Below are 20,046 nucleotides of genomic sequence, written 5' to 3' on the forward strand. Positions count from 1 at the left end.
CCTTCAAGGCACTCATGGTGAAGGAACTTCCTTCAAGGCACTCATGGTGAAGGAACTTCCTTCAAGGCACTCATGGTGAAGGAACTTCCTTCAAGGCACTCATGGTGAAGGAACTTCCTTCAAGGCACTCATGGTGAAGGAACTTCCTTCAAGGCACTCATGGTGAAGGAACTTCCTTCAAGGCACTCATGGTGAAGGAACTTCCTTCAAGGCACTCATGGTGAAGGAACTTCCTTCAAGGCACTCATGGTGAAGGAACTTCCTTCAAGGCACTCATGGTGAAGGAACTTCCTTCAAGTCACTCATGGTGAAGGAACATGAAACAATTGCAGAAAGCTGGGTGTGTGTCGAAGCTGTCAATCACAGCCTAGTTAAATCAATATCACAGAGAAATTAATGAATGGCTTGCAGATCAAAGATCTGAGGGGGTTTAAACCCAGCTGACTGGGTTTCTCTTTCTAGGAATTTACAGGTGCTGCTCCCTGTGCTGAGCCAGCAAGTGCATTGCAAAGATGAGTTTTAAAGCAGTGATCTTTTTTCACTGCCTCGGTCTGGACTGCTCTCTAACTTCCAAACAGGGGTCTCTTCTGGGGAGCTTCCAGGCAGAGTCTCTCTTCTGGGGTGCTTCCAAGTAGGAGTCTCTGGTAGTGATCTTTTTAATTAGGGGGTTACTGGTGGGGTCTCTGATGGGGGGAGCGGTGGAGGGGGGTCTGGTGGGGGTGGGCAGGTCTTGCATTGTGGGGGGGGAAAAAGAGGATGGCCTCTGATGGACCTACTGGGCAACTCCGTTAAAGAGCTAACCCCTTAGCCCACCACGAGGTCCACTTTGTCAGGGCCGCACGTCAAGACCTGCACCAATTCTAGCCCACATAATTCCCAGCCCAGGACCAGAGAATCACGAGGGCCTGGAGAATATGGCTCATTAATAGGATGCAAATGAGTCATAACGATTATTTGGTGTGGGGCACGGACCTCGGGACATTAAAGCAGGTTGATGTGCAAGGCAGACATTTGAAATGAGTAGGGGCAAGTTGGATGTTTTAGATTTAAAAAAAGACAGGTAGAAATCTGCATTAGGAGATAAAGAGGCTTTGTTGTGTTCCGTTGTTAAATTTCAAAGGGAAGTGAATAGGAGTTTACGAATTGAAAAAGGTCATAAATAAATACGGCCAAGTTATTTAAATTAAGGGACAATTTAGTGTGGCCAATCCACCTACCCTGCACATCGTTTTGGGTTGTGGGGGTGAAATTCATGCAGACAGATGGAGAATGTGCAAACTCCACACAGACAGTGACCCGGGGCCGGGATCGAACCTGGGTCCTCGCACCCTGAGGCAGCAGGGCTAACCACTATGCCACCCTCTGTACGATTAATTTTTAACTGTGTAAATGTAATTTTGTATGTTTAATTTTTCTTTTCTTTTTGTTAATAAATGTTTTAATTTAATATTTAAAATCCCCAAAAGTGTTACTGGAATTTGTGGCTTCTGTCCAGGCATTTTCTCGTGGTAAAATAAAAGTATAAAATAATTAAGTTTGCCTTTTCGTGATTTAGTTTACGTGGCACTTACTACCTTCCAGATCATAATAATAGTCACCAAGAAATCAATTAGGATATTCAGAAGAAACTTCTTCACCAGAGAGTGGAAGTCACTAACCCAGGGAGTAGTTGTGGGGAATAATATGAATGCATTCAAGGTGAATGCAGAGAAGCATAGTGGGAGAAGGTAATAGAGGGATATCCTAATAGAAGAGGAAGGATGAGAGGAGGATCAAGTGGAGCAGAAACATCAGCATGGACTAGTTGGGCGGAATGTTCTAAGAACGTAAGAAATAGGAGTAGACCATACTATGCCTTATACTCTATGCAATTTCCAAAGAAGAGTTGGTGGAAATCTGGAAACCAAACTGTTGAAATTGAAATTTGTATGACTGAGAATGACAGACCATTATTGGGTAAGGGTATTGACGGCTATGGATCAAAAGTCAGGTAAATGGAGTTGAGGTGTAGATCAGCCATAGCCTAATTAAATGACACCGGTTCAAGGACCAGAATGCACTCCTCCTTTACCCATATTCACAATTATTTGTAATTCTTCAGGTGCTATTCCTGTAACAGGACTGGTTTTATGCCACAGGCCCAGGGGCTTTATCCAATGTGGAAGCAAGAAACCATAGGTGGCACTGCCTGTCTGCAACACAATGCAACATCTTTATGGATATTAATGTCGCATAATCCTCAGAACCAGATCAAACTGGGCGCTATTCCCATTATGTTAAGGAAACGTAAATGAAGACTGCTCATACCTGGTGTGCTTGAAACAAAATCCTTGACTTGTTTAGCTTTTGTTGTAACCTATATTAGAAAAAAAAGTTGTTTATTTCTTAAAAGTATTCATCACACTAAAAAAAATGTAATCCATACAAACAAAAAACATGCACATAACATTTTAAAAATAAATTTAGAGTGCCCAATTAATTTTGCCCAATTAAGGGGCAATTTAGCGTGTTCAATCCATCTAGCCTGCACATCTTTGGGTTGTGGGGGCGAAACCCACGCAAGCACAGGGAGAACGTGCAAACTCCACACTGACAGTGACCCAGAGCCTGGATCAACCCTGGGACCTCAGCGCCGTGAGGCAGCAGTGCTACTCATTGCGCCACCTTGCTGCCCACGCACATATAACTTAACTATACTACCAATAGCTTTACTTTCCCTACCCCTTATTTTCTGAAGGGAAGAAACTGACATGTGCTTGGTGTTCTCCAGTACATTGTCTAATTGGGAACACTTTTCAAAGCTGCAACAGCATGCACTGGCGAAGCTCAATGACAAGGAGCTAAACAGCTGAGCTGGACTAACGCACACATGCAAACACTTTCTAACCTTGCATCATGCAAACACTTTCTAACCTTGCATCATGCAAACACTTTCTAACCTTGCATCATGCAAACACTTTCTAGAACGAATGACATGATAGCACTTACAAGGGGAAACCATATATTAAGTCCCCCCTTCATTTGTCAGAGGCAGAGATGGATTCAGGAGATGTTAAGGGGGCAGAAATAAGCAGTCTAGTGATAAGAACTAGGAGCAGGAGTAGGCCATCTGGCCCCTCGAGCCTGCTCCGCCATTCAATGAGATCATGGCTGATCTTTTGTGGACTCAGCTCCACTTTCCGGCCCGAACACCATAACCTTTAATCCCTTTTTTCTTCAAAAAACTATCTATCTTTACCTTAAAAACATTTAATGAAGGAGCCTCAACTGCTTCACTGGGCAAGGAATTCCATAGATTCACAACCCTTTGGGTGTAGAAGTTCCTCCTAAACTCAGTCCTAAATCTACTTCCTCTTATTTTGAGGCTATGCCCCCTAGTTCTGCTTTCACCCGCCAGTGGAAACAACCTGCCCGCATCTATCCTATCTATTCCCTTCATAATTTTAAATGTTTCGATAAGATCCCCCCTCATCCTTCTAAATTCCAACGAGTACAGTCCCAGTCTACTCAACCTCTCCTCATAATCCAACTCCTTCAGCTCTGGGATTAACCTCGTGAATCTCCTCTGCACACCCTCCAGTGCCAGTATGTCCTTTCTCAAGTAAGGAGACCAAAACTGAACACAATATTCCAGGTGTGGCCTCACTAACACCTTATACAATTGCAGCATAACCTCCCTAGTCTTAAACTCCATCCCTCTAGCAATGAAGGACAAAATTCCATTTGCCTTCTTAATCACCTGTTGCACCTGTAAACCAACTTTCTGTGACTCATGCACTAGCACACCCAGGTCTCTCTGCACAGCAGCATGCTTTAATATTTTATTGTTTAAATAATAATCCCGTTTGCTGTTATTCCTACAAAAATGGATAACCTCACATTTGTCAACATTGTATTCCATTTGCCAGACCCTAGCCCATTCACTTAACCTATCCAAATCCCTCTGCAGACTTCCAGTATTCTCGGCACTTTTCGCTTTACCACTCATCTTAGTGTCATCTGCAAACTTGGACACATTGCCCTTGGTCCCCAACTCCAAATCATCTATGTAGATTGTGAACAATTGTGGGCCCAACACGGATCCCTGAGGGACACCACTATCTACTGATCGCCAACCAGAGAAGCACCCATTAATCCCCACTCTTTGCTTTCTATTAATTAACCAATCCTCTATCCATGCTACTACTTTACCCTTAATGCCATGCATCTTTATCTTATGCAGCAGCCTTTTGTGTGGCACCTTGTCAAAAGCTTTCTGGAAATCCAGATATACCACATCCATTGGCTCCCCGTTATCTACTGCACTGGTAATGTCCTCGAAAAATTCCACTAAATTAGTTCGGCACGACCTGCCCTTTATGAACCCATGCTGCGTCTGCCCAATGGGACAATTTCTATCCAGATGACACATATATGGTCAGAAGCTCATCTTGGGGTAGAATATTATGCCAAGGTTGCAAACTGTGTAGTTCAGCTTCCACCAGCTGCGAGAAACAGGGATGGAGTCAATGGTTAAAAGTTTCAGGAATCAGGCGGCACAGTGGTGAGCTCTTCTGCCTCGAGGCTCCGAGGACCCGGGTTCAATCCTGGCCCCGAGTCACTGTCCATGTAGAGTTTGCATTCTCCCGTGTCTGTGTGGGTCTCACCCCCACAACCCAAAGAAGTGCAGGGTAGGTGGATTGGCAACACTAAATGGCCCCTTAATGGGGAAAAAAATGTTTTTTTAAAGTTTCAGGAACAGTCGAAGCAGGTAGTGGGAGTCAGGAAATACCTGGTTTGACCTGCCCACCTCAGGAGGGAAATGCCAGGAAGGGCAGGATTTTCATTCCAGTGAGGTTGAGGGGAGAAAGGGCAGGTGACGGCCAGCTAATTTGGAAAAGAATTTGGACACAGCCACAGGGACTGCCGGGTGTAGAGGCGAGCTGTTTAAAAGGGCTCTCAGCCAAGAATGTGTATCAAGTCTTAGCTGAAAGCTCAGAAATCCATTAGACTGCTGAAACACCACAGCCCCAAGGGAAACCTTTTTAAAATATTTTTTTACACATCCTATTGTCCCATAGGAGCTGCACAGGGGCACACCATGACATAGGGGAGGCATATCTTGGCATGAGGCGGGGCAGGAGGAGAACCTTTTGAACGCACCTTTCAAGAGGTTCCCTCATGCAGACTATGGTTCAAGAGACCTGTGAACTGCCATGAGCAACAGCTTCTTGAGAAACTGGACACATTCCATGAAAAGCTTGGAGCAGTATGACTTGCCTATCCCAGAAATGTATCTAGCTAGGTCAGGAATGCAGGTTGTGGGCTTGTGACCTGAACCAGCCGACACTCTTAAAAGGCCTTGTTGAAAATTAGAAATTCCAGGAATGGGATGGGGAATCCTTGAAACTGCTCTCCCCCATTTTCAACTCTATGCAGAGTCTCCCCTGGCTCCATTAAAGTTCAGCCCAAAGCTTCCAATAGTGCATGCAGCACTCCTGGAGTGCTGTCCTGGAGTCTACATTTTGTGTTGAAGTCTCTGCGGTGGGCCTTGAACCAACAACCTCAGTACTCAAGAGGCGAGCGAGTGTTATCACTGAACCACAACTAAACACAATATTTATGACGAACCTTTCACTGAGATGATACAGGTCTTATTTTTTAAAGTAGTTTTACGGAGCTTAAAATTCGCAAATTCCAGTGATTATAAATCACTTATCAATAATTGGTAGAAATTGTACATTCATTACACTGAATAACTTTATACCTACACTACTTTTATCAAATTATCCTAAAAGACAAGTTTGCTTGACGTGCTACAGCAGGTTTCAAACACTAAAACTCTTTATGAAGTTTTCAAGCCTGAATAGCTTTAACGGCATTTTATGCAGGACTATTTAAGTTCTAAAAAAACTTCAGACTACAATCCATTAAAAAAACAAATCCCTCCAATGTATAACATACATTCAAAAAATTACAAAAAAATCTATTCAACTGTCAAACAGCATTTTTTAAATCTCAAAGGACACTGTACTCGAGAATAATTTTGAATGAGACCCCTTTCTGTAAAACTGCAACATGACATTGATGAATGCACTCTCTTTCTGCATTCCGACACTGCACTAGCCTTTTTAGTCATCTTATCTTTAAAAAGAAATGTGACATATTATGGTCCAAATTTCATTATAGAGTGACTAACATAAAAGTGCTTGAAAAACATTTACTGGTCAATTTTGCTTGTGACAGCGATTTCTTCTATGAATATGTGGAATTCCCATTAAATACTGCTCCTTAGTTTGTCTGCAATTTTTATGTCTTGTCAATCACCCAAGATTCATCGACTATGGTGCAGCTATTACATGATAAAATCCTAGATAGTAAATTTTCCTTTGATTTCTTTTTGCATGCATGTAAAAGTGACATGAATCAGTGTTTTCCAACCTGTTTGGTACAAAGCCCGTTAATCGTTTCCTCATCATTTTAAAGACACATGGGGCTGCTTATCTAACTTCAGTCCTTTTGCCACATGCTGTCAGGCTCCACACTAATTAGAAAGGTCTGCTAGCATCAACCCACCTGTCTGTTGTTTTGTTTCCTACCTGAGTCTCTTTTACATATAGACAGTAAATCCCCTATCAGCTTGCTATCAAAGTCTGAATACAAGTGATTAGTGACCGCAGAGGGAAACGGAATCAGTTTACATGCCCAGAGTTGAATGAATATGACTTTAGAAATACGTAATTCAAGCTTTTCCTGCCTTTAATTTAGCACTCCGGTAGTTAATAATCACATTACAGTCTGGTCAGCCCGGCAGACAGTTAAATTCATGTATTTTTCCCAAAGAATAACAGGTCAGATGTTTGTCACGCACCAGAGTACAAGCAAGAGTGGGACAGAACGAGAGTCAAGCCTGGAGCTACAAACACAGCTTGGAAAATGAGTCAAAGAACAAATGTGAAAGCACAGAGAGAACACTGGTACAGGTAATCAGGTAAGCAACGAGGAGTTCTGATTGCAATAAACAATGCGGGTTAAGTGAAAAGCTGATGAAAACATCAAATGAATACTACACGTCAACACTAAATGATTCATTATATTTCTGACAGCTTTTACTTCATTTCTGAAACTAATTCTTTGTCACCAGCTTGAAATAGCAAGTCAACACTTGGTTTATTCATCTCATCACAATCATAGTCTGGATTAGACAAAGAATAACCATTTGCAAAGGTATATATTACAAATCAAAAACATTGCTGGTATTTAAACAACCATACAAATAAAGCTCGTACAAGAACTGGGCAAGTTGTGTGTTTTGATCTTTGCAGCCTGCTTGACCCTTAGCTGAGCTTTAAACCCCACATCCCAACCATCAAGAGTATTGCAACACTACCTCCTCCACCCCAATTCCACCATTAAAATCCTTAAATACACCGTTGTCATTTCCAGATCTGACTACCCAACATAATCCTTGATGTCTTGCAATCTTTCACCCACAGAACTCTACTGCCACATCCTGTTAAATACTAGGTCGCCCTCATCTATCACCCCCATCTTACTGAGCTTGTATTACAAACCATCTTCCAAATACTTAATTTGAAGTCTTGTCCTCATTCGTAAATCCCTTTGCTCCAACCTATCTCTGCAATCTGCTCCAGTCCTGTGTCTCATCTCAAATCTGTTCACGGTTTTCACTGGGTCACTGTTTAAAAATAAGGGGTCGCCAATTTAAAACAGTGAAGTGAAATGTTTTCACTCAGAGGGTCAAGAGTCTTTGGAACTCTTCCTGGAAAGGTTGTGGAAGCAGTGTCTTTATATGTTTATAAGGCAGAGGTGGATGGATTCTTGGTAAGCAAGGGGTGATAGGTTAGCGGGGGTGGGTAGAGTGCAGATTAGAGGTTACTATCAGATCAGCCATGATCTAATTAAATAGGTGCAGATTAGAGGGGCTGAATTGCCTATTCTTGTTCGTGTTACAGTTACACTGTTATGAGCATCGCAATAAGCTTCGTTTTATCCTCATCCTGTGGCTGTGATTGTGTGGTTACATGGAGCTCAATGCCTTCCTTATTGTGGGGGAGGAGGAAGTGGAGCTCAGAGTTCAGTTCTCCCTCTTATTGTTGGAGGGCTGTCACATAGCACTTCAGTCCTGGCCTAGCCCAAACAGTGGTCATCAGTGGATAACTAAGGGCCACTAATACCTGGACTGGGCAGGTTGTTTATTGTGAAAAGGTTGGGTAGGTTAGCCTTGTATCCATTTGAGGTTAGAAATAGGTGACTTGATTGGCACCTTAGATTGTATAGGGTCTTTGACGGGGTGGATGCAGAGACGATGGGCACAATCTACCGGCCGTGTCACACTCGAACAGGACCGTGGCGCGGCTGATAGATGCTGGGTGAAGTGTGGGCTAAACTGGTGAGAAACTCCCCAGGGCTTAAAAAAGTGACAAGTGTTGTTAGATAGCAGTGGGGAACTTGCCGACAGAGATGGCGGGAAACTCCCAGCAAACCCGCCACAAATGGCACGTACAAACTTTTCCGTTCGATCACACCTGATGTTTCCACTTGTGGGAGAAAATCTAGGACTAGGGGATCAGTGTATAAAATTAAGGGTTTGTCCTTTTAAGACAGAGATAGAACATAGAACATACAGTGCAGAATGAGGCCATTCGGCCCATCGAGTCTGCACCAACCCACTTAAGCCCTCACTTCCACCCTATCCCCGTAATCCAATCCTAAACTTTTTGGTGACTAAGGGCAATTTAGCATGGCCAATCCACCTAGCCTGCATGTCTTTGGATTGTGGAGGAAACCAGAGCACCCGGGGGAAACCCACGAAGACACGGGGAGAACTCCGCACAGACAGTGACCCAGCGGGGAATCGAACTTGGGACCCTGGCGCTGTGAAGCCACGGTGCCAGCCACTTGTGCTACCGCGTGCCACAGTGAGAGCAAAGTCTTTGAATATTTTTAAGACAAAGGTGGACAGATTTTTGATAAACAAGGGGGTGAAAGGATTCGGGGGGGTAGGCAAGAGGTTAATATCAGATTAGTGATGATCTTATTGAATGGTGGAGCAGGCTCAAAGAAGCCCAGTAGCTTACTCCTAATTTGTATGTATGCTAGTATGTTCACTGACACTTCCTCCCATTAATGATGGTAGAGCCTTTAGCTATCTCAAATCAATTGGCAGTTCCTCCTTAAACCCTTCTTTGAAAGTCTCCCCCTCAACTTGGAAAAACCTCCCTTAAACGTCTTATCTCTTCTTTTCTAGCTCTGCACCTACTTGCATTACTTATAATAAAGTGTAGGACATTTTTACTATGTTATATGTGCCACATAAATGCAATGTGTTGTTAAGGGAACAGACTCAATTTAAATGGGCATTTTTCTTTCGAGAAAGTACTTCTACATGTCTAAAGAGGAAAACGTTCCATCCTTTCAACCGTCGAACATATAGACAATTTCAGGCTTGGGCTGATAAGTGGCAAGTAACATTCCACCACTCAGTGAGAGGCAATGGCCATCTCCAACAACAGAGAGAATCTAACCATTATTCAATGACACTGATGGCATTACCATCGCTGAATCCTTCACAGTCAACATCCACGAGGTTACCTATGACCAGAAACTGAACTAACTATATAAATACTATGAGCGCGATCTTCCCAAAAGGTCCCCGAGCAAGAGCATTTAGCCGTGCATTTCCTGGCACTCGCAGTGCCGAGAAACCCATGGCTATTCAATCCGACTCGCTTTGAATAAAGGGCCTAAGCGGGGAACGCACGGCCGAGGCCGCACATAGCCACGTTTTTTACAATAGGGACCTTCACTTGCTGGAACTCCCTGTTGTAGCAAGAGATCAGGAACCTATTTTAAAATGACGTCCTGATCGCCGAGGCCCACAAAAAAATCGCCGACCTCCACCCCAGACCGAACACAGCATGGGAGGGTCCCTCTGCTTCCCTCGCACTTCCCAACACCCACGGCGGGCAACCACGGCCTGATCTCGCATGCGCAAAAACTGTCAGCTGCCAGGGCATCCAGGTGTCACCAGCAGTGCCAGGGCAACACCCTGCCCAAACGGCATGCAGCTGTGGGCCTCCAATCCCCTTGGAGATTCCCACGAGTGTCATGGCATCTGGTCCCCATTTGTCCGGGCCAGTCCCAAACGACACTAGGCCGAGTTCCCAGAGGCAAAGGGGCTGAATCCCAAAGCTTCAGGTACCTTGGGAATCGGCATATCACGGTGAGGCTTACTGCCTCGCTCCAATATGCAAATTTGCCAAAAACTGATCCTACCCATTGTGGGCGGGATTCCTCTTGCAACATCTTGTGACATTGCGTTGAATCTTGCGAGGCGTTATGAGCCAGGTAGATCCCAGGAAGGTGGTGCCCCGGATTTCACTGGCCACGCTGCGCTGCGGCAAGCTGCTTTTCCAGCGAAGTGTGGCCGGAAGATCGTGCCTACTATGGCTAAACAAGCAGGTCAGTGGCTGGGAATTCTGCGATGAGTAACTCACCTCCTGCCTCCCCAAAGACTACTCCCCGAACAGGCGCCTGAATGTGACGACTAGGGGCTTTTCACAGTAACTTCAGTTGAAGCCTACTTGTGACAATAAGCAATTTTCATTTAATTTCATCTAGAAGGCACAAGGCAGGAGTGTGATGCAATACTCTCCTCTTGCCTGCATGAGTGCAGTTCAACAACACTTACGAAACTTGACACCACCCAGGATAATGCAGCCCATTTGATTGGAACCCCATCTGCCATAAAGATTCATTCCCTCCAGCACCAACACACAGTGGCAGCAGTGTGTATCATCTACAAGATGCACTGCAGCAACTGTCCCAAGGCTCTTTCACTTGCACAGTCCAAACTCGCAACCTCTAGTTAAATTATCTGAGAAAGGTAACAATTACTATGCTTCATCAGTCTCAGAGTCCTTGGCTTCAGAATGGAGGGGGAAAAAAATCACCTCCAATCAAATACCAGGAAGACTCCTGTTATATCCCTTGTCTTGTTCTTCGAGAGAGGCAGATATGTAGTGTTGACAAAGAATATAAAACTAAAAAGTTTAAATCAAAACTAATTTATGTTACACTACTTAACTTGATTAGGTTCGCACACTTTACTGAGTAACATAATAAAATAATAGCACTGAATCTGTGATTCAGTAATCAGCAATCTCTCTAATTTCTAAACTACACTATAACTCAACCTCACACTATCCTTCTACATTGAAATCGCCATCAGCTTCCCCCGCATGCCTAGATACGCAGCCTTTTATATGATCATTCAGTGACACCACCTAGTGTTGAGTTACATGTAGTCTTACTACACTTGTACTATACATATCATTACAACTATCTCCATCCCTCTCCCTGGCAACAGTCTGGCACTCAGCCCAATTATTGGCAGCCTTGGTGTTATACTGAGCTCAATATGAGCTTTTGAGCACATATCCACACGTAAATCTAGAGTATTTTCACTTCCATAACATTGTGCAACTTTGTCCCTGACTCAGTTTATCAGCATTCGCTATTACTATTCCAATGCACGCCTGGGTGGTCCCCCCATTCTACCCTATGTAAACATGACATCATCCAAAACATCCATGGTACAAATATAGGTCGGAAAGCAAATTGTGATGAGGATATGACCAGTCCGGATATTGACAAGCTAAATGAATGGGTAAAAATTTGGCAGATGGAATTTAGGACAAAGATGAGGAACATTTCTTCTATCAGAGAGATTTAGTTTGTGGAATTTCTGTCACTTGAGAGCAGTGGATCATTGTATATATTCAAGGCTGAGTTAGACAGATTTTTGATCTACAAGGGAGTCAAAGCTAGAGGCTAGCAAGAGAGTGAAGTTAAGGTCACAATCAGATCAGCCACAATCTTATTGAATGGTGGAGGAGGTTCGAAGGGCCAAATGGCCTCCTCCTGCTCCTATTTCTTCTGATTATTCACCTACTACTTGAGGTCACTGGCCTACATTGGCTCCTGGTGAAGTAAAACCTCAATTTAAAAATTTGCAATCGCTATAGTCTTCACCTGCATAACAACCCTCCAAGAACCTTTAATTCTAGCCTCTTAAGCACCGCCAAGTTAATTGGTGCATCATGCCTTCAGCTGATCAAGATACTTTGGGTGACCAGTGCCTGGGGAACCATAACCCAGCAAAACTTCAATGCTTTCAGTAGAGGAGAAAATAGTTTTTTGTTCTAGAACAATCAAAAGCATTGTTTAGTACTCTTGCAATCTTTACTTTTGAAGTCAAAACCAAGAATGGAGATAATTCATCCATCCATACTGCCGTGTGTTTAGCAATTCAGTCACACAAAAGTCTGCTTAATTGTTACAGCTAATTGGTTTAAATTTCATTATTTGAACACAAAGAAATACAAAGAAGGAACTCAGCAAAGGGCACACAGCATCTTTCAAAAAGTGAACTATTAAAAGAGCAAGAGCACCAAGTGCTACAGGGTACAACGTTCCCTTCCATCGAATAGAATATTCTCCAACTGAGACTAATATATTCACGTTTACCATTTTTACATTTTATAATTAGAACAAAGTTACGTAGAAATGAATGAGTATTAATTATGTACTAAATTAAACAAAAATAAATGTTTCTGTAGCAGCCGCTTAACACATGACTAAAATAACCCACTTTTCTCAATCCAAATGCTTAATTCCCAATTAGATTGCAAGTTTCAAACATTATGCAAAGGCTATTGTCTCACCAAAAACTGCAAAGTAGCATATATGGAAAATTTGAAGAGATAGCAATTTTTCCTTCTGCATGAGATGTGCTATAATCTTTAACGTTTATGTTCTATATTCAGGAATAGGGAAGTACTGATTCAACAATTAAATACAAGTTTTATTTAAAAAGCCAAGGGGGTCCAAAGAGAAGATCCTCACATTCAGAGACAGTAACCAAATTTTCAGTACTGCACGTGTGAAACATTCAAGAATACAGAAGTCTGTAATTCTTGATCTGCCAGCTTTCAAAGATACTTGTTTAATTTAACTCAATGGACTGGAGGGGCCAGCTTTTGTCACAACAAACACAATCAATTTGAACCTTTAGCTTCCAGAACATTTACTTTTCGTTCAAAAAGTAGCAACATACAAAGAAGTAACTCTATCATTAGATTTTCATGTTGTCTCTGCTTCACAATTGGAATTTATAAATTATCGTTTCACCAGTAAGCAACAGTGCTTTGGTTTTCACAAAATAATTTAAAATATTCACAATCAAAAACATCTGTTGAATCTTGCAGATCGACCTGTTGTCATAGTATTCTGTTTGAATGCTTTAAAAATATAAACTGCCTTCCTAACCCGATGTAAAAAATATCCTGTCACAGCTCAAAAGGGGCTCACTGTTTAGTTTTGCACCGTGGCATTGTCTTCCTGTGATCACATTACGGTAGCCCAAACCGCCAAGTACTCGAATCCTTGTACAACTGATCAATTACAGCTGTTGATTCAGTGATTGGAACTCCTTCACATCTGCTTCTTACTTAGTTTGTTAATGGTTCACTTCCAGGTCCTAAAAGAACTGCAGTTTTTTTTCAGACAGTGTCTAACCCTATGTATGCTGCCCTTACACTGCCTGTCTTGTTCAGTTTTGTCACTCAATATACAATGCAAATCCAAGTGACTCACATCTGCCACTGATCGACCCAATTCGTGAGCAATCTTTTCCCATCGACCAGGAGTGCCCCCAGGGAACTTAACCATACTTCTTGTCAGCTGGCGGAGGTCCTCTTCTGTCCACTCAGGTGCCTGTAATAATGTCCAAAATAACAGGCGGAAATGTCACACAAAATGAATTGAATCCATCAATAAAATGGCAGAAACAGGAGCAGTGTCTAAACAATGCCTTTATTTACAAAAAATGCCCAATACAAGCATAGTATCTTCATAATGAATATAATACTTAAGCTTGGTAAATCATGTGCAGAGTTTTAAAAAAAGAATCCATCATGAAACATCAATAGAATGTTAAAAAATTAATCCCTGAAGATATAAATACTTTATATATAATAATCTCTGACCCTAGTAATGAACAACCATGCATCATGGGGTTTGTATTACTAAGCCGTCAGTGCAGAGTGCAGTCATAGAGGTGAGTGACCCTAGGGACCATCTCCACAGCTACCGCAAAGCCTCTTGCTGACACTAATCCTCCCTGTCATTCTCCCACTGTGCTCAAACTACACTGACATCCGCCTGCTGCACTGCAAGCTTAACGGGGCCTTCCTGACTTTTTCACTGCTGCCCCTAATCAATGGTTCAAACATGCTCCTTTCACCATGTCCAAATGGCAACTTCAGTCATAATCAAAGCACACTGCCCTGTAAAGGGTTTCTCGACAGGTCTGGCCATTTGCATTAATTTGCAAAGCAAACTATGTTATTCAGTGGATTCTGCACTGCTGCTATCAAGAATGTTCCCTGAAGCAGATAAGTGGGCATAAATATGACCTGCCACTTAAATCCAGTAAACAATTGCCAAAATGTGATCAATGTTTTGGATTTTTCCACTTCTTCCTAAAGTCTTTTTCCTCATAAAACAAATTGTAATAATCTAGTATTTTCAGAATGTCTATGACTGCACCCTAAATTGCATTAAGAATTGAAGCATTTTAAAAAACATATAAACGGAAATAAATTCCCGGTTTGAGGGCATGTAACAAAATGTCAATATAATTGAGGAGCTTAACCACTTAAAAATATTACCTTAAAATTGGGGAACACAGTAAAGGTGAATTGGGGACAAGATTCTGAAAAACCTTCTATAATTATGCTTGAATCATGGACCCCGCATTACAAAACCACCCACAATTCATTACTTTTAAATTGAAGAGACCAGCCTACAAGAGAGAGCATATAAGAAGCAAAGAGCTGAGGAACCACAATTTTACAGAACAAGACCAAGTTTAATTATAGCTTTTAAACAGTTCACAAATTAGGTCCAAAATGAAAAGTAAACACATTACCAAATCTTCAAACTTAAGGAAGATCATCAAAGAATTGAAGTATTGCTACATAAATTGTGCAGCTCTTAAAGCCATTAGAAGAATGCCACGATCACAATTAAACAAAATTTTGACCTGAGGGTTTTTCTCCAAGGTTCAAGTCATTCTACAGCTGTTAATTGATCATTTAAATAAGAGCTACAATTCCTTAAAAACTCTTGTATTCATTCCATTACATTAAATGCTGTAGTTTTGCTTTTCTCAGGTTAACCCTTACTGGTTTGTGCTGCTGCTCATATTATATTTGGAGTGCATTGATATGAACTGAATTCTATCTCTCTAATGTTTTGCACTGCACCTTTGCCCCAAACTCAGGTCATATCACACAGTATCAAATTACACCCCAGCATATGTGCTCAATGCAAAATGGGGCCAGAGAGGTGCAGGATTTCAAAGCAGGCATGTTTATAACAGCTGAATTTTAAGTTACTCATTATTAATGGTTTTAAACAAGCATTAAATTTAAGAGTTTCTGTTGCCATGAAAGATTGCAGTACATTAATTCTCGGTTGAAGCACTTTCAAAGTATGTTAATTAAAATCTAACATAAATTGATCAGTTAGGTTTTTTTTTACAGGCTGTTCCAGGGTTCTTTAACTGCTACTAAAATAGAAGCAGGTTTTGCAATCTTCAACAATTCTAAATTAATAGATATAGCCATTCCTACAAGTCCATACTAGCATTCTTGTACGCTGTGTCCTACCATAATATTTCAACCATGCTTCATGCTTTATATCCAAAGCAATTTATACTACCACAAAAAACAATGTTAATTAGCCATTTATAAAAATTCTCATTTTAAACAGATGTACATTTCACTGAATGTTACAATTGCTATAGTGTCAACAACATTAATAAATGGAGAGAAATGCCTATTGGCAAGCAGGCCGTTACTTTTACAATATTGCAGCTAATTAAAATATTCCAATTTGAGTGGCATTTCAGAATTATTAGTTAATATATCAAACAGAATAAAACAATAGGGTCAAGTTACACAGGCCTTTCACCAGTGCAAACTATGTTTGACTTAATCAAAAATGTCTCAAATTAAATTAAAACTTAAATTAGTGTGAGCACCATCATTTAATTAGCTTTCTAAAAGAAACACTTCATGCTTGCATAACATTCTGAGAACTCGTCACAAAAAAACACAAGGCAATTTAACTGGAATTTTAGCAATTCTTTTTCAAGAAACTGCAGCATTTCCTTTTTTCATTCGTCCTAGAAGAAAAAGATTCACTGTCACCTCTCTCTTCCCCCCCCCCCCAAAAAAATCAATATTTAAGCTAGCTAAAATACAACCAGATTGTTGCGACATACTGAGAAGGTTCTTTAAAATCACAACTACCAAGTAACAAGTTAACCAAGGACAGGCACAATGTGCCGCTGAGCCATAATGGCTGCAATCCATCCTAAGTGATTAATTAAAATTCCACAGAAACAGCCAACTGTGTCTCCAGACAGAATGAATGAATACTGCAGCGCAAACTCCTTAAAATCAGGAGTTAAATAAGTTTTCAAGGTGTTAATTGCATGAGCAGATTCTCCCTGGTTTAACACAGAACCAAGCTTTTCTTTTACAGTCAAATTGAAGCATAAGCATGGTGTTTTGTTGTTGAATACCATGCTTCTCCCAATTTTTTTGGAAACAAGACCCAAAAATCCATCCCTGCAGTACATCAAAGTAATGGCAGATGCCACATGGCGAGGAGACAGCTGTCATTACTACGTTTGCATTCTAATACGACAGTAGCCTGCTCAGATATGTGACCCAAACCCAATTAAATGTTTCCAGGATACATCAGATTTCCACTGATGGAGACTAGAGATTTACATTCACGACAAATGCCTCGCCATATTAAAAGGCATTACTTATTACATTTAGGAAACTTAAAATCAAACACCAATTCATAAAAGCAGCATGGTTTTGCTTTATGTACTGCAGAGGTCCGTTATCCCAGCTCAGTTGAACATTTTGTACCAGACATTCAGATACGGCTTACCCTATTTGAAAACTAACATTTACTAATTTACACTATCTTTAATAAATCACTTCTCTTGTTAATGTCATGAATTTTAGAGAATAATTACAAACTATCTGAAACTAGATCTTGAATTCAGTGCACCGGTTTCTCAGGCAAGAAAAGGGGTGGGGGTGGGGGGGATTTCCAGCCATTCTCGCCAGTGGGATCTTCCAGTCTGCCAACGGTGAATCTCCGCTGCGGGCTTCCCAGCAACAGGGGGCAGCATCAATAGGAAATACGGCGGGACAGTGGCGGGAACCAGAAGATCCTGCCTCCCACTGGCAAAAACGGCCATAGGGGTGCGCAGAAAAATCCCACCAAAATATTCTCTGTTCTATCCATTAAAAAAAAGTATTTAGCCTTTAAATCTCAGGCAAGTGAAAGTTTATATATTACAAGTTTTAAATGAAATGTGGTACTCAAAGAATTCATTTTACGTAATAAAATCAAGAACTTAAATCTATAAAGTCTCTGCTGTTGGAGGGTCCCAATGGACCTTAACAAAACTGATTTGACACAACAAAAAAGCAAATTAATAAAGAACAGAAAATTTGATTATAAAAACCATTGTGGCAGTTGCAAACCTGGCACTCACTACTGTACATATTCAACTAGATAAGCACAAATTACTAGGAGGTGCTTAAAATAGAGTGCCCACCCCTTTCTTTTTGCAGGAGGTTGCTAGTATTTTTAACAATAGGATTATTCGAAAAAGTGTATCATTTTGCAGGATGATTACTGATCTCAATTGCTCCCTACGCAAGTTGGAACCATACCAGTTGGATCCGGTATCAAACTGACATCTGTCTCTATTTTCACTACATTCAAGCTGAAGTGAATGAGTGAATGTACTGGTTCAACAATTACATTTGTTCTGAAAGTTAAAAAGAAAATCAGTTGCTGCTCCCGCTCCCGATCACAAGCCAGCAGTCTCAGCAGTACACACGATGGGATTTAATTCTGCTGTAATCCTCCCTTCACCTCTGCTCACCGTAAAGTCTCTCATAGTCACTTCAGCAGGTGCTGGTGGGCTACAGATGCTATGGAACACTGGCAAGAATTGAAGTTTACAGGAGAGCAAGAGTGACTGAAAAATGAGTAAATAATGAATAAAGAACTACTTTAATTTTGCATAGCACCTTTTAGGTTTTCAGGATATTTCAAAATGCTTTTCAGACAATAGATTACATTTAAAATATAATCTATAATCTGTGGTTTGATATGCATATAAAGCAACCAAATTGATGATTTATTTGTGTGCAATTAATTTGTTTTTGGTGCTGTTAATCGAGGCAGAAATATTGGCCACAACACTCGGCTGCTCTTCTTTCAATAATCTAGATTTTAACTTTTCCATCCACTTGAAAGGGAAGATGGAATTTCACATGCCATCCATAGAATCCCTACAGTGCAGAAAGAAGCCATTTGGCCCATTGAGTCTGCATTGACCCTCCGAAAGAGAACTCTACCTAGGCTCACTCCCCACCCTATCCACGTGCATTGATCATGGCCGGCCCACCTAACCTGCACGTCTTCAGACTGTGGGAGGAAACCGGAGCACCTGGAAAAAAAATGACGCAGACATGGGGAGAACATGCAAACTCCACAGTGTTACCCAAGGCCAGAATCAGACCCCGGTCCCTGGTGCTGAGAGGCAGCAGCGCTAACCACTGTGCAACCGTGCTGCCAATCCAAAACTTGGCACCTCCGACAATGCAGTGCACTCTCAGAACTTCATTGTAGTGTAAGGCCAGATTACCTGAAGACCTGAAGTGCAACTTGAGTTCATGGCCTTCTGACTCACAAGATTGTGACAACTGTGCCAAGTCTACCGCTAAAAATAGATTAGAGATGAGGGTTTTAAGGAAAATTTACAGCAGTAAAAGGATACAAGTGATTGATAATAACTGAAGGTACAAATCAAATTAATGAAAAATACTGCAGATGTTTGAAATTAAAGCAGAAAATTTTGTAAATATGCAACAATATGTTGTAAATATGCAGCATCTATGGGGAGAGAAAGAGGGTTAACATGTCAACAACCTGGAATGAACCCTGTTTTTCTCTCTCCACATATGCTGCTTGACCAGGTGAGTATTGCAACATTTTCTGTTTTTACCATTATAGAAATCCTATTTATGACTTTTGTTTAATGGTATATTTTACAAAATCAATTTTTACTGCAGCTTGTGTTGGATTACCAATAATCAGGAGATATATTCAAAAGTCAAAATGCTAGTTGGTCATTTAAATATAAATACTTCAATTATAGGCATATTGTTACAGCAATTGCAAATCCATGATCCAAAATAACAAGCAGTGCAAACATTTTATCAAGGATTTTTTGATTACATTTATATTGCAAGGTTCATATGACTGTGCAACAGGCTGAAAAATATTGCTGACTAACGGAAGGTATACACCGGTGTGGAAAAGGATTCATCCAAGCTTTGCAAACAATAGTTTAGAAAATAGAGTATCTTTCTTCCTACTGTGTTTTAACACATTCCCTTCTCCTTCCCCATCAGCAGATAGTTTAACACTGCTTGAATCACTATGGGTTATTCTCTCTTCCAACATCGGGCAGAAGATACAAACGTTTGAGAACATGCACCAACAGATTCAAAAACAGCGTCTTCCCCGCTGTTACCAGTTTCCTGAATGGCCCTCATATGGACTGAACTGATTCTTCTATGCATTTTCTCTATACGCATCCTCTTTACTGTTGTAGCACTATACTCCGTATGCTTCATTGGATGTCCATGTTTATATATTTATAGCGTGTATTTATCGTATGCTCTATGTTTTCATGTATGAAGCAATCTGCCTGGACTGTACGCAGAACAATACTTTTCACTCTACCTCAGTGCATATGACAATAAATTTAAATCTAAAAGTAAACATCACTCTACAATTTACTCCAACAACAGTAGTGGGGCTGATACTGGAATCTATTATATCCAGCGTGAGTGAGCGTTTGATAATAAG

The 20,046-nt window shown here is 41.2% G+C and overlaps 1 protein-coding gene across 2 annotated transcripts in view; it reads right to left on the minus strand.

Annotated features, from left to right (window-relative positions):
* The window catches only part of dnajc1 (DnaJ (Hsp40) homolog, subfamily C, member 1), a 316,347-nt gene that overhangs the window by 13,306 nt on the left and 282,995 nt on the right, over nucleotides 1-20,046 (minus strand). Inside the window, exons 9-10 of one of the 2 annotated variants that reach the window (XM_038798103.1) lie at nucleotides 13,660-13,779; nucleotides 2,308-2,356 (exon numbers count right to left, since the gene is read on the minus strand). In XM_038798103.1, the coding sequence (XP_038654031.1) occupies nucleotides 2,308-2,356; nucleotides 13,660-13,779 (169 nt within the window). The remainder of the gene's footprint in view (nucleotides 1-2,307; nucleotides 2,357-13,659; nucleotides 13,780-20,046) is intronic. The other variant, XM_038798104.1, reaches the window with a different exon arrangement.

This window comes from Scyliorhinus canicula, chromosome 5 (genome assembly GCF_902713615.1).
Source record: "Scyliorhinus canicula chromosome 5, sScyCan1.1, whole genome shotgun sequence".
NCBI classification, from domain to species: domain Eukaryota; kingdom Metazoa; phylum Chordata; class Chondrichthyes; order Carcharhiniformes; family Scyliorhinidae; genus Scyliorhinus; species Scyliorhinus canicula.